General features: G+C 39.8%; 1 protein-coding gene across 1 annotated transcript in view; it reads left to right on the forward strand.

The window, feature by feature from the left end:
• The first annotated feature begins 9,468 nt into the window (after nucleotides 1-9,468).
• LOC132797886 (uncharacterized) overlaps nucleotides 9,469-16,485 on the forward strand; it is a 50,956-nt gene continuing 43,939 nt past the window's right edge. The window contains exons 1-2 of the mRNA XM_060809635.1: nucleotides 9,469-9,544; nucleotides 10,253-10,409. Coding sequence (XP_060665618.1) covers nucleotides 9,469-9,544; nucleotides 10,253-10,409 — 233 coding nt within the window. The remainder of the gene's footprint in view (nucleotides 9,545-10,252; nucleotides 10,410-16,485) is intronic.

The raw sequence follows: 16,485 nt of genomic DNA on the forward strand, positions 1-16,485 counted from the left end.
CTGGATCTCAGAGACTATAAGAGATAGAGCTATAATTTTTTCGACAGCATTTGTTATGTTTGTTTCAAATTTTTGCCACGCCCACTTCCGCCCCCGCAAATCAAAAAATCGAATAACAAGCGTAATTTTAAAGCTAGAGTTACGAATTTTGATATATACAATAATTACTATAGTAGTTATGATTCCTGAACATTTGGTTGCGATCAAATAAAAATTGTCGATCAAATCGAATTGTCGGTCAGTGGGGTATATTCAACTAGACGATCGTGAATGAGAAGGCAATATACCTTTGTATTCAACTCACTTGGTACTCTTAGTTCAGTTGAAATTTTAACATCAATTGGCCCTGATTTGACCGACTCGTTTTGATATGAAAGATCAACAACAACAATAGCAGCCTTTGACTTGAAGTCTAGTGGTGATAAAAGTGGAGAAGGCTCCCGGTTGTAGTAACTCTCTTGGAATTTCATGTACATATCATACAAGGCAGCAAACCGATTTTCATTGAATTTTACATTTAAATCTTCATATGGATAGACTTCAGAATTTAAATACACTTTTGCATTTCTCAAATTGTTTGTAATTAGATTACCATTTAATGTAAACTCAATGACTGCAAACCGTGGACGTTCTCTATTTGCAGCTAGCTTAACGTTCCATACATGATGAGTCCCCTGTACCAACGAGGGATTTATATAACAATCCCAGTTGCGGAATGAAAGTGGAAGTGTAGCTCCACTTTTGACAACATTGTACATTTTAATTTTAGTAGTATCGCTTGGAACAATGTGGGTACTTTCCAACTAATGCTCTGTATAGCAATTTTATATTCAACACCTCCGACTGTTTTTCAAACATATCATTCATATTTTTAGCTAGTAAGAGAATGAGTTCATGTTTACAATTTAATATAACTTTTTATGATCTTCAGCGAATCCCATTAACATTTTTAGTGGTATTGAAAAGCTGAAATGTCCTCCGCAAGATATACCCTCTCCTCCACTCCACCCGGCATTACGATAACATAGAGACTCCTGTCGACCAATGGAAAGAAAGTTTTTCAGAGTAGATGTGATTCCAGTAAACCGTGTTCTATCCAGTTCGCAACCATTCAATTCATATCTTATTTCATCCAAAAATAGGCCATGCAATTATTTTTAAGCAAGCCGGCAACATCATTTGTTGAAGTTGTGCCCGTATTTTGGTTAGTAATTTTACTAAGTGTGCCTTCAAAGTGGAGGAAACTTTCAGACGGCAACACATACAAATCTTGGTTCTAGATTGTGATACGAACTTCATCATTTGTTTTGAAGTTCTGCTGATATGGGTAATAAGTGTGATATTCTTTTTCGTGATACTCTCATCATTGTGAGGTTTATCTTGCACAAAAAATTTCATTCTTTTGAAATGAAGGTAGTAATTTTACTGAATATTAAATCCAAGTGATTTTAAAATCAGTTTATTTTTAATGATATTGCAGGTCGTGGATATGATGGTCCTCGAGATGATAATGATGATGATGTTTTTACTTCACCTTTACATTTAGTAATGGGAGTTGTGAGGTGGTGTGACGACCTTTTATTATAAATAATCATTCTGTTGCTCGTAAATGAAGACGAATTGATATAGTTTCCTCGAAAATTGATTAATTCCCTCCTGATCAGTTATCCATACTTCGAACGTGCTTATTTCTCTAGTCTTGATAGGTAAATAAATCAAGTTTAGTGGTGTAATACTCATTTTATATCCCGGAGGAACATTGATCCCAAATTCATGAAGCACATGATTTGGTCTATTACCCACATATGAGCCACTGATAATGTTGCATTCCAATCGAATTGTATTTACTTTTAAAGTATTCACAGGGTTATCTGAGACATAAATTTCAGTATTGTGCGGTTTTAGAATACGTTCACCAAATCCAAATAGCTTTCCAATACTTCGTTCACGATTAAAATATACTGTTTCTTTTTAGTGGTAACTTGAACTTTCAGCGTATTGTTGTTGGTTTCTATTTTTAACGTATCATAAGAACCATACCCCTTTAGGACATTTCTATACATTTATTTCCAATATGAAATAGATTGTTCCCTCTATCTACGTTTGGTATAGAATTGTATGTGTGAAAGTCAATGAGAGCACACTCATAATTTCTATTTAATTCAATTTGTGGGAAAAAATTTTCGGTTATAACTGATGTGTTTCCATTTAATGCAAATGTTAGTGATGTAGACATTTTGAAGTCTGAGTTTGGACTGTTGTTTAATCATCACATCATTAGATTTATATCCATTTTTTAAAGTATAATGAATTGATCAAATCCTTTTCTGTATCGCCCATTTTTCATATCATTGTCTTTAGAGATTAGTAGAAATCCAAATTTCTCCTCCCAGCAATTTCGTGAAATTTCCATAAATGATTCACAGTCCACAGTGTCACTGTTCACGTGATCTCGATATATATGACGCATGTTCAATCATCAAATTATAATAAAATTAGCATTGTCACGTATTAAATGTTTCGGTATATGTGTGTATGTTTGACATAAATAGAATACAAAAATAGTTTCTGATATTATCCTGCTTTTCACATACCACATCATCGAATATCATAATGGAGCACCTAAAACGAAAATCTCGGTTTTGGTCCCAAAACGAAAACGAAAACCGAAAGTGAAAACCGGAGCATGCCTGTTTGCCGAGGAAAAGACTCTAAATTGACTGCCGAAGCATAGTATGTCCGAAAGCCAAAAGAGTGAGGAAGACTCTAAGCATTCACTAAAGCTTCCGACCACAGCTCGTCGCCTTTCGTTCGTTTCGCCCGCTCCTTCAGGGTCCAAATCCGTTAAGGAAAAGGCCACTCCTGCCGCTCAACTGCTCCTTCGTCGGCAACGACTCTGTCGTCCAACTGCTGCGCGTAGTCAGGCAACCACACAATCCGTCCAGGCAAAACTTAGCAAAACCCGTGCGATGGCTCTCAGCAACTTCGTCATCGTCTTTGACAGACTGGTTCACTTTGAGAGTCGGATCAGAGGGCCTGCTGCCGAAGACGACAATGTACACACGTACAAGATCCGTCGTGACCGGCTGCAAGTTCTCTGGGACAATGTCGAGGCCGCTTATGCCACGTACGCATCGAAACGGCGACAACGAAGGCATCGAGGCCATGGAGGCAAAATATGACCACTGCTATGCAGTGTATGAGCGGTGTCTCGCCCGTGTGAAGGGGCAAATTACCCAAGTTTCCGGGTCCGTCAGGAGTGAAGCATCCGCTCCTCCTGTATACTCCAGTGGCTGCCGGCTCCCTCCAGTCGACACTGAAGTATTCCGTGGGGATTACTTGCAGTGGTCAGATATCGGGTGACTCTTCCATTCCGGAAGCCCGTTTGCATTGGAATGGGTCACATGACCCCATCTCGCCGCAGGCGGTGGTCACCACTCCTGATTTTATCTGCCTCATCATTCATTCAAACCAGATAGGCACCGACACAAAGGTCCAAAGACCAGTCGCCAAAGAGAAGGATGGAAGAACTGACGGACGAATAACCTCCTACTTCGTTTCTCTATTCGTCGTCCTGTGCTGTCCTATACTGTCCTGTTCCATGTGTCATTGACAATGTAAAGAGGCTACAGTAAAAATCATTTGTTCTTGTTTCATTCCATGTTGCATGCCCTTCTGGGCATGGGCCTCAAGTTTGCACCAGGCGGCCACAGCACTCTTTGCCCTGCCCAACTCGTCCGTATACATTGTGATGTACTTCTATTACATGATTGCTGCCATGGGACCCAAGTACCAGAAGTTCATTTGGTGGAAGAAGTACCTGACCACCTTCAAATTTTGCAATTCGTGGCCATCTTTACGCATCACTTCCAGTTGTTGTTCCGCGAATGCGATTACCCCAAGGGATTCATGGTGTGGATTGGTCTGCATGGCGTGATGTGATACGTGAATGCCCAGTCGTCAGTGACGACGCGACGACCAACCGGAAGCAACTCGGTCTTGAACTCCAGCACGGCCAAGTTCCCATCTTTCCAACTTCGCTCACATCCGTGCTTCACGATAAAGCTGTGAGCATCCTCCCGACGGCCAACATCCTGATCGACACCGGGTGTAAAACCTTCGAGATGCGAGCTCTGATCGGCCCATGGACTGCAACCAGCCGTACCAGCGCATCCTTGGCAACAGCCTATCGGCTTTCCGTCACCCGCGTTGGTACGGAGGGCGTATGCACAGCGATCATCCGCTCACGGATACCCGATTTCCGTCAAAATGTGCCGCTGCAAGTTGATATGGTGATATGGATAACGGTTTGCCAATGGCCCAGAATTACACATTGGGTTGACTCTGTCCGGTCCATGTGGACAATAAAACCATTTGCAACTCATTGCAAGAGGGGAAGATGTTGATGCCAGATGATGGCAGGTGTGACTCCTCAAAACAGCTGACAGTGTGGTCGCGATCGATTGATATCGATAATGACAAAGTTAGTAGCAGTCACACTGATCTAGTTTCTACTCATGTTGGTCACCCTGCCCACTTTTAGTGATTATTCTACATAACATATGCTCTCTACTATTCTCTGCGCGAACAAGTTTTCTTTCTAAAAGCCTTAAATAAAATCGTGATTTTTAAAGTAAAAAAGTCAAAAATGTAAAGAGTGAAAGTGTTCTTACTTATCTACTCGACTGCGCCCCTACAAACGCACTTAACGTAGCTTCTTTATTTTTCTAATATCCACAATTTTATAAGTACATGGTATGTAATGTATGTTCTAATTCTCATATTGAAGTTCACCCAGAAAACCAACACATCATCAAAACAACACCAGTCGAGTGTGTTCGACTGTGAGATACCCGCTAGCTATTTTGGTTTTTTTGAGGACTTTGCGTTTATTTATTGAATCTTCTTCTAGATTTTGAGACTAACAATAAGTTTACGAATCTTAACATTAAAATTTAGCTAACAGTGTGTTAAAACTGCATTCTGGTCCCTCAAGTCGGTCGCTGGGTAGGTAAGTCATTACGACGAAGACGTGATTGGTTGCTCAACCTTGTTAGACCTCTCGCCAGGTGGTTAGGTTCAACAGTAGCTTGGTAAAGTACTTTTCCTTCTGTTCTGCGATCACTTCTTTGACTGGTAGGATGTTTAAGTCGCGTTGTATGTTTTCGTTGCGAACGTACCACGGTGCCCCGGTGATGGTTCTCAAGATCTTCGATTGAGCTCGCTGGACTATGTCAATATTACTATTGCTGGCATTCCCCATAACTGGGAGCCGTACATCCATGTAGGTTTTAGTACCGAGTTATACAGCAGGACTTTATATTCAAGGCTAAGGGGAGACCGAGCGTTGATAAGCCAATGAAGGCTGCTGGCTTTTAGCTTTAGGTGTACTCCTAGATATGTCACTTCTTTTGCTTGCGGGTGTAGAGTGTTGTTTAACATTAGCGGCGGACAGTTTTGTCTGTTCAGGGTGAATGTAACGTGCTTGCATTTTGGATCGTTCACTCTAATTCGCCAATCTGATAGCCATTTTTCAACATCTTTTATATGAAGAGCTAGCTGCGCTGTTGCTTGCCTCGGACATTTTGAGCGGCTAAGAATATCTGTATCATCAGCAAACGTAGATGTTGTTATTCGTGTGCTTGTCGGGATGTCTGCTGTGTAGAGGACGTATAGTGTTGGCGCTAGCACACTACCTTGAGGAACTCCAGCTCCAACAGTGAAGTCATCAGATATAGCAGTGTTGCATCTCACAACAAATTTTCTGTCGTAAAGGTAAGACTCTAAAAGCTTATTGGTGTTGCTGGGAGCATTGTCTTGATCTTGTACATTAGACCTTCTAGCCAGACTCTATCAAATGCTTGAGAGACATCTAAAAATATGGCAGTACAGTACTCTCGTTTTTCGAACGCGTTCCGAATTTCTGATGTTATCCGGTTGACCTGCTCAATTGTTCCGTGCTTTCACAAAACCCAAATTGATGTGACGGGATTCCTTCCTGGAGTTTTAGGTATGTGTTTATCCGAATCAAAATGCATTTTTCAAAGAGTTTAGATAAGCATGAAAGTAGGCTTATAGGTCTATACGACGTCGGATTGTGTGGTCTTTTCCCGGCTTTGCTATCATTATTATAATTGACTTTTTCCATCTCACTGGATAGTAGCCAAGTTTTGCGATGGCATTGAAAAGCTGGGTGATAGTGAACGGCGCAATTGGGAGTTATGATGTCGCAGCCCGGGGATTTTTTCGGATTCAGTTGATTTTTGATGATGCTAACGATTTCATTTGGGCGAAATTCGATTGGCTCACGTTGAAGCTGAGGCTCGTTTGGTAAAGTGGGCAGAGTAAACGCACTCGTGGAAGGATTTGGTTGGAATACATTTTTAAGGTGGCTGGCAAACGTGCTGGCTCTGTCTGCATCGCTACGCGCCCACCCTCCTGTGGGATTTCTAATAGGCATCACGGTTTCTTTCGGTGAGCTCAGAGTAGTGTGAGCTCTCCAAAGTGAGTTTTTCTTACTAGAAGTACACAATTGCTCTATGTAGTGGCGTTGGACATATGCTTCTTCTTACTGAAGAGCTTTAGTAAGTTCACGTGAGGCATGTCTTAAACGTTGCCTAGCAGATGGCGATCTGTGGAATTGCCACTCTCGGGCAGTTTCTTTGGGTCTGCCGGCCAGTATGTTGGTGTGCCAGGAGCTGCTTTCCTTTTGGAGTCACGAGACGAGATCCCCAGTGTGTGTGCTTGGCATTGTAGTCTCCTGCTGCTATGAAGTGGTCTCCTAGTGAGTTGAAAAACTGCATAAACTCATCTTCAGCTATAGTGAAGCGCGGGGGCAGTATACGGCGGCTAGTGTAAGTTGGTTGCCAGTATTTAGTTTTATATTTATAGATGTGGCCTCTAGGTAGTTTTAGAAAATTTCTTATGATAGTAGTGCTTAATACGGCTTCTATTAGAATTCCAGTCCCACCAAGTGCTTTACCGTCTGGATGATTTGTTCCGTAGAAAGTATATCCTCGTAGATGAAAATTGTATTTATTTGTAAGGTGTGTTTCTGAAAGCAGCATTACGTCGATTTGATTGTCGAGTAGGAATTGAGCTAACTCAAGTTTATGCCGTGGAACGCTAACGGCGTTTCCGTAGGAGTCATTATTTGGATTGTTGTGAAACCAGCATTTGAATCAATAGATTTTGGTTTCGCATTAAATCTTGCATAGTTGTGCGCATAAATGACAAAAATTCTGTAAGGCTTTGTTGTAAGCTGCATATCATAGCTTCGAAGTTGTTTTTGGCTGCTCCGGCGATTGATGTTGCTGAGCCATGTTCGGTTCTTGGTATGCGGATTGCAGAAATGAACTTTTGGGGCAGGGATAGCCGGTCCTGATTTTAAAGCGCTTGCGTATGTCACACTTTTGTCAGAGTTAATAGGTCCTAGTGAGGATCTGGCTGCAGTCGAGAAGAAGACTTTCAGGGTTTTGATATTGCGGTAATAATCTCAAAATTTTAAATGAAAAAATATGCATGTATTCTTGATCGGAATTTGAAGTCGAGTACCAAAGACCGGCTGGTTGCTATCGCATTGCTTATGAACTCTCTATGCATACAGATACTAATATATAGTAGGCGAGCATGTACATATATACGTATACGCATACATACAATACATAGATAGCAGGCGTTTTTCTTTAATAAGATCCACAATTTTTGTACTCGTTACCCATAGGGTAGAAGGGTATTATAACTTTGTGCCGACAGGAAATGTATGTAACAGGTAGAAGGAGACATCTCCTACCCTATAAAGTATATATTCTTGATCAGTGTCAACAGCCAAGACGATCTAGCCATGTCCGTTTGTCCGTTTGAAACACTGGATCTCAGAGACTATAAGAGGTAACATAGAGTTATAATTTTTTCGACAGCATTTGTTATGTTTGCACGCAGATCAAGTTTGTTTCAAATTTTTTCCACGCCCACTTCCGCCCCCGCAAATCAACAAACTCGAATAACAAGCGTAATTTTAAAGCTAGAGTTGCGAATAATAACTATAGTAGTTATGATTCCTGAAAATTTGGTTGCGATCAGATAATTATTATCGAAGTTATTAAAAATACTTTTGTATGGACTTTTTGTCCCTACTTACTAGGGTCTTGCTTTGGCCGACAATCTGCCGTCTATGGTATATTTTTAATTTGGTACTATATTGATATACCGAATATACCATTTGGTATATTTTAGTATTTTTGCAGTATATTTGGTATATTTTGAGAACAATACCGTAAAATATATTGGTTTTATTCAAAATGTGTAGTGGGTATCTCACAGTCGAGTACACTCGACTGTAACTTTCTTACTACAACACGCACATGCTTGCACTCTACCAATAGAGCCATCGCAGTGCCTCTATGCATACAGATACAAATATAGAGACGAACAAGTATATACGTATACGCATACATACAATACATACACAGAAGGCGTTTTTGTCCATAAAAACTATTTATTAATAACTTATACAATTTTTATCTGATCGCAACCAAATTTTCAGGAATCACAAACACCATTGTTATTATTGTATATACCATAATCTAGCTTTAATATTACTCTTGTTATTATTGATTTGAAGCAAACTTGATCTGCGTGCATACATAACAAATATCTCTTATAGTCTCTGAGTTCTAGGTGTTCATACGGACAGACGGACATGGCTATATCGTCTCGGCTGTTGACGCTGCCTCCTTCTACCTGTTACATACATTTCCTACCGGCACAAAGTTATAATACCCTTCTACCCTATGGTTAGTGGGTATAAAAATATGAAGGAAAAGAAAAAGGATGGTTGATTGGTGAAGGCGAGGTCCGAGCGGGACAGCTATGCGGGCTGAGCGTGGCGCGATTGTTCTCGAAGCATCAGTAAAGAAGAAGACAGAATAAGAGACAGTGGCGGCTCGCTACGCTTTTACCAAAGTTAATAAATCATAATGGAAAACAATAATACTAATGAGTCTTGTACATATATGTGCATGTATTCAACTTTCAATTTTAGATCCATATATTCAAGTTCGATAAGCGCTGACGTTTCTAAATCGATTTCCGGTCCCACAAGAGGAGAGAGGCGCCAGTTTGTGTATTGGCCACTTGAAAACTCCTCCAGTGATAATTCGCATGTCTGCGACGGGCACAGCTCCGTCTTATCCTGGGTACATCGCCACGACTCGTCCCACCATCCACTGCATCGACGACGACGAGTTCTCCGACTTGCAGATTTCGCTGCGACTGGTCCCACCAACAGGCCCAGCACATACTCACGGAACCATCGCTGCCAGAACGCTCGCTTGAGCGACGAGACAGCTCGCCATCGCCTTAAGCAGCTCAGACCCTCCTGGTCCGGGGTCCGCGCACTGCCGGTGCCACCAGTGAGCCACTAACCAGTAGGTGCCCTGGGGTTAATGCCTCGCCGTCGTTCGGGTCATGGCTGACGGCTCCCAGCGGCCGGGAGTTGAGCACCACCTCAACTGCCGCGACCACGGTCTGCAACTTCTCGGCCGTGAGCAGAGCGTTGCCCACCGTCTGTTGGAGTAGGTGCTTTACAGACTTTACACCTGCCTCCCATAGTCCTCCGAAGTAAGGAGCCCTTGGCGTTATGAACGCAAATTCGCATCCGCTTTTGATGCGAAGTCGCGAACTGCGCACTCCTCAACTCGCCTCCTTAGCTCCTCCAGATGGCGACTTTCTCTCACGAAGTTCGTCGTGTTGTCGCAATGGACTCGGTTCGGGCATCCTCGTCGATTAACAAACCTTTGGAAAGCCGTTAAAATGTATAAGTGGACAAATCAGACACAATTTATAAATGAATCGTTTTCGGAAACGAAGCAAAGTCGAAAACAGCTCTTCTTGAATAGTTGATCCCACCATAAGAATTTCATTGAAGTGCTTTGGGACCGTAATACGAATTGTTGCGGAATGACATAATGTGGAGCACTTTGAAGGATGTGACTCACTTCGGACATGTGGCCCATCTCTACATATTATTCCATGAACTCCAAGTACATTTGCTTCAACTCGAGATCTCGAGTTAAGCGTTTTTCAAGCGACAAAACCGCCGTTTAGAAACTTCAATTGAGCACCCAAGCTGGTGAAAATCTAATTTAAACGGCAATGTTTTTACATTATTTGTGAAATGAGCTTCATAAATTGGTTGTTCAGCGGTAAGAACTTTGGAGTGAGACAGTCTAACAGTCCTAAATTTCATCAGGTCTTGTCAATCGAGGTCAAATCCTGATAGCTCAGATTAGCAGGCATCTTCTGATGAGATTCTTCACCAGAAGTGTACCGCCCCGAGTCAATCCACGCAAGGCTTGTCTTTTGAAGAACTGGAAACTCTGGACCTTGCTTGATTTGACCAACGAATAGTAAGTCAAAGAATGTTTCAGCACCGATAAGATCAATTTTCTGCGGCTTGATATCCTCCAACTACTGAGGATTCATAAATCGATCGTGTAGTCATTGCAGCCAACTCGCAAATTCACCATAGTGTGTATCTGTTTTTAATATCGGAATTGAATTCACAAACGCCAAGCAAGTTGAGGCACGATTCTTCACTACACAAATGCAGTCGCTGAGTTAGTTCCTCAGTCACAAAATTATTTTGTGACCCAGAATCTGTTGAGTATGCTTTAGCATGAGCATTGCATGATGTGTGCTTAAGAACTGACTTTATTAAATATGTATAAGTGGTTGGTGATTACAGAGTTGCCAGATGATATAAAGTTATTAGTGTTAGTGAGGAGAGATTTCAAAGTTTTTATTTCAGTATTTCACATCTCCTCCCTAAATTAGGAGCGATTGTTGGTTTTGATTTTCTAAAATCTTTTGGCTGGAATCTGTTAACTCCTTGGCGAACTCGTGTGCTCTTGCAGACTGATATTCCCGATGGACGTCGTGCTGGTTGAACTTCCTTAGTCTGTTGGGTTACAGTTGCTGGCGTATCAGGGCACGTTTCTGAGCGGATGATGAGCGGTTCATCTTGGTATTGAGATTCTGGACTTTTAGTAGGGATGTCAGGTAGAAACCAGAAGTCGGTTGATTTGTCATCGACGTTATCATTTAAGGATCTTGATTTAAGCTGATTATAGTGGCGTTTATCACAGCCACTTTTGGTGCGAACTATGTACATCATTTCCCGACTGTACAGCAACGCCACATCCAAGACGATCGAATACGTGAACGTCTAACACGAATCAACGTTACGAAACGTGATGAAATATGCTCGGAAGCCCAACGCTACCTGAAAAACGATCGAAGGCGCCTTGCACGTGACGCATCGCTACCTGTAAAACGATCGTAGGCGCCACGCTACCTGTAAAACGAACGAAGGCGTGACGCCCACTTGTCTCGTCATTTCGAATGTATTCGAAATCTCAACGCTAACTGTAAAACGAACGAAGGCGTGACGCCCACTTGTCTCGTCATTTCGAATGTATTCGAAATCTCAACGCTACCTGTAAAACGAGAGAAGGTGTGACGCCCACTTGTCTCGTCAATTCGAATGTATTCGAAATCGGAGCGGAGGAAGGAAGACGTGATGAACGTTAAAAAGGATGGGAACGTGATGTAATTCAGACGAGAGTACAACACCATTTCCAAGACACTGGAAGATAAAATTCCATTTCCTTAAAGATATACTATTCTTCTTTTCATGTTCTGTATGTAACATTATTTTATTTCCAAATACATTGTTTAAAATCGATTCTCTAAATTAACATACATTTTTATAATTTTTTTGATTTTTGTGAGCGAACAGTATAGAAATGACAGGCACATGTATCGACTCCATCCTCCACATCGTTATGAGCCCAACAGCAGGATGCGAAATGTTGTCCATGAACATTAGAAACCAATGGTCCATCACATATTCTATTATTAAAATATTTCAATGATTCTGATAAATATTCCATGTGTTCAGGAAAAATTTTATCCTTAAACATTTTCATAAAATTATTTATTCCAGTTATAAGTTGTTGTATCAAAATATGAGTTGTGGAGTTGGTTTTGTTTTCAATCAATATCATTTTTATACCCGCTACCCATAGGGTAGAAGGGTATTATAACTTTGTGCCGGCAGGAAATGTATGTAACAGGTTGAAGGAGGCATCTCCGACCCTATAAAGTATATATATTCTTGATCAGCGTCAACAGCCGAGACGATATAGCCATGTCCGTCTGTACGTCTGTGTGTCTGTGTGTCTGTCCGTCCGTCCGTATGAAACACTGGATCTCAGAGACTATAAGAGATAGAGCTATAATTTTTTCGACAGCATTTGTTATGTTTATCAAGTTTGTTTCAAATTTTTGCCACGCCCACTTCCGCCCCCGCAAATCAAAAAATCGAATAACAAGCGTAATTTTAAAGCTAGAGTTACGAATTTTGATATATACAATAATTACTATAGTAGTTATGATTCCTGAACATTTGGTTGCGATCAAATAAAAATTGTCGATCAAATCGAATTGTCGGTCAGTGGGGTATATTCAACTAGACGATCGTGAATGAGAAGGCAATATACCTTTGTATTCAACTCACTTGGTACTCTTAGTTCAGTTGAAATTTTAACATCAATTGGCCCTGATTTGACCGACTCGTTTTGATATGAAAGATCAACAACAACAATAGCAGCCTTTGACTTGAAGTCTAGTGGTGATAAAAGTGGAGAAGGCTCCCGGTTGTAGTAACTCTCTTGAAATTTCATGTACATATCATACAAGGCAGCAAACCGATTTTCATTGAATTTTACATTTAAATCTTCATATGGATAGACTTCAGAATTTAAATACACTTTTGCATTTCTCAAATTGTTTGTAATTAGATTACCATTTAATGTAAACTCAATGACTGCAAACCGTGGACGTTCTCTATTTGCAGCTAGCTTAACGTTCCATACATGATGAGTCCCTGTACCAACGAGGGATTTATATAACAATCCCAGCTGCGGAATGAAAGTGGAAGTGTAGCTCCACTTTTGACAACATTGTACATTTTAATTTTAGTAGTATCGCTTGGAACAATGTGGGTACTTTCCAACTAATGCTCTGTATAGCAATTTTATATTCAACACCCCGACTGTTTTTCAAACATATCATTCATATTTTTAGCTAGTAAGAGAATGAGTTCATGTTTACAATTTAATATAACTTTTTATGATCTTCAGCGAATCCCATTAACATTTTTAGTGGTATTGAAAAGCTGAAATGTCCTCCGCAAGATATACCCTCTCCTCCACTCCACCCGGCATTACGATAACATAGAGACTCCTGTCGACCAATGGAAAGAAAGTTTTTCAGAGTAGATGTGATTCCAGTAAACCGTGTTCTATCCAGTTCGCAACCATTCAATTCATATCTTATTTCATCCAAAAATAGGCCATGCAATTATTTTTAAGCAAGCCGGCAACATCATTTGTTGAAGTTGTGCCCGTATTTTGGTTAGTAATTTTACTAAGTGTGCCTTCAAAGTGGAGGAAACTTTCAGACGGCAACACATACAAATCTTGGTTCTGTATTGTGATACGAACTTCATCATTTGTTTTGAAGTTCTGCTGATATGGGTAATAAGTGTGATATTCTTTTTCGTGATACTCTCATCATTGTGAGGTTTATCTTGCACAAAAATTTCATTCTTTTGAAATGAAGGTAGTAATTTTACTGAATATTAAATCCAAGTGATTTTAAAATCAGTTTATTTTTAATGATATTGCAGGTCGTGGATATGATGGTCCTCGAGATGATAATGATGATGATGTTTTTACTTCACCTTTACATTTAGTAATGGGAGTTGTGATGTGGTGTGACGACCTTTTATTATAAATAATCATTCTGTTGCTCGTAAATGAAGACGAATTGATATAGTTTCCTCGAAAATTGATTAATTCCCCTCCTGATCAGTTATCCATACTTCGAACGTGCTTATTTCTCTAGTCTTGATAGGTAAATAAATCAAGTTTAGTGGTGTAATACTCATTTTATATCCCGGAGGAACATTGATCCCAAATTCATGAAGCACATGATTTGGTCTATTACCCACATATGAGCCACTGATAATGTTGCATTCCAATCGAATTGTATTTACTTTTAAAGTATTCACAGGGTTATCTGAGACATAAATTTCAGTATTGTGCGGTTTTAGAATACGTTCACCAAATCCAAATAGCTTTCCAATACTTCGTTCACGATTAAAATATACTGTTTCTTTTTAGTGGTAACTTGAACTTTCAGCGTATTGTTGTTGGTTTCTATTTTTAACGTATCATAAGAACCATACCCCTTTAGGACATTTTTATACATTTATTTCCAATATGAAATAGATTGTTCCCTCTATCTACGTTTGGTATAGAATTGTATGTGTGAAAGTCAATGAGAGCACACTCATAATTTCTATTTAATTCAATTTGTGGGAAAAAATTTTCGGTTATAACTGATGTGTTTCCATTTAATGCAAATGTTAGTGATGTAGACATTTTGAAGTCTGAGTTTGGACTGTTGTTTAATCATCACATCATTAGATTTATATCCATTTTTAAAGTATAATGAATTGATCAAATCCTTTTCTGTATCGTCCATTTTTCATATCATTGTCTTTAGAGATTAGTAGAAATCCAAATTTCTCCTCCCAGCAATTTCGTGAAATTTCCATAAATGATTCACAGTCCACAGTGTCACTGTTCACGTGATCTCGATATATATGACGCATGTTCAATCATCAAATTATAATAAAATTAGCATTGTCACGTATTAAATGTTTCGGTATATGTGTGTATGTTTGACATAAATAGAATACAAAAATAGTTTCGGATATTATCCTGCTTTTCACATACCACATCATCGAATATCATAATGGAATTATTTTTAGCTTCGTGCGGTGATAACACTGCATCGTTTCGGAGAACGTAAAATATCCCATTCCTTCAATTGGTTTGATAAGTTTTTTCAAATATTCATATTTGGGTTGGTATAAACTCTTTGAAAATACATAAATATTTTCAAATTTGAGACCATTGGGACTCTCTTTAAGACTAAGCTAAATACTGGTTTTTCCACAATTTGATGGTCCAACAATTAATGCTCTAATTATATTGAGTAGCAAAACACTATGTCGAGGATGTTGATTGTTCTCTCCATGTCCACCACCTTCAATGTTTCGTACTAGTATGCTTTTCTTATGTCTTAAAAACGCATGTTAGTGAGAGAAGTACTTCATTTAATGGGAAACGTTTGTTGATTGAGGTTGCTGGTCAAACGTTTTTATAATTTAATTAGTTCAAAATCGAAACTCAAACAGGGTAGTGGTCGTGTAAACAATATAATAGACTCTCTGCCTTTTGAGGCTCATATACCTGGATACAATTACTGCAGACCTGGAACAAAGTTAGAGAAACGATTAGCACGTGGTGATCGTGGAATGAAGCGTGTAGAGAGCTTTGGATGAAGCGTGTAGAGAGCATGATATTGCATATTCAAACAGTAAAGAGTTGAGTGAACGTCATAACGCTGACTCAGTTTTAATTGAAAAGGCTTGGAATCGTGTAAAAGCGTTAGACAGTAGTATTGCGAGAGAGCAGCAGCATACTTTGTAACAAACATGACGAAGACGAAGGCATAATAAAAAAAAATTTGGAATGGGATCAAATCAGGAGAATTAGAAATAATCAAAGACAAAACACGTTCAAAAACTAATAGGTAAGCTACCCAAGAGAGCATTATCAAACTTTGATATAATGAAGTTTGCCTTTAGAAAGATTCCTCATTTTCGAGGTGTTTATATGAAGGATCAATTACCCAAATTTCCACATCATTTCGAGTGTGGAATAATAGGAAAAACATTATCTACTATTATGAACGTTTTCAAAATTTTGGGACTATAAACTGTGGACATTTGTGTTTAGAATTTTTAATGAGGTGTATGTCGGTTGAAGGGTAGGGAGACACTTATCAGTGGGTTGGTTGTCCTTCTCTAGCACTTGAGAAGTCCTACAGGTAGCAACAGGTAGCAACAGGTAGAAAGTCAACCAATCAAAGGGAAAACGTCCTTAGGTAATGAAAACCTTTGAAAACAACAGTGGAAGGGGAAAGTGACAAGTATAAAATCAGCCAGCCACTCGAAGGAAAATATCATTCGGTCATCAGCACTCAGCACTCAACAACACCAGCAGTAGCAGTATCATCACCGCCAGGAGCACGCATGTCCAACACTGAACAGCAGGAGCAGTACCAGCACTAAATAGCACCAGCAGTACTAGACACACACACACACACATCAAATAATCAGGATGAGCCCATCAAAGGAGGCTAGCAAGGGAGAGGAGATTGATTTCACCGAAGTTAATCTTCCTCTTATTACTCCTCTTGCTGAGGACATTCAATTCCTTGCCAATGACATCGAGTTTCAATCAACAGCGAATTATTTTTCCACGCTCTACCAAGGAATAGGGAATT

The sequence above is a fragment of the Drosophila nasuta genome, unplaced genomic scaffold, assembly GCF_023558535.2.
Source record: "Drosophila nasuta strain 15112-1781.00 unplaced genomic scaffold, ASM2355853v1 ctg29_pilon, whole genome shotgun sequence".
NCBI lineage: Eukaryota > Metazoa > Arthropoda > Insecta > Diptera > Drosophilidae > Drosophila > Drosophila nasuta.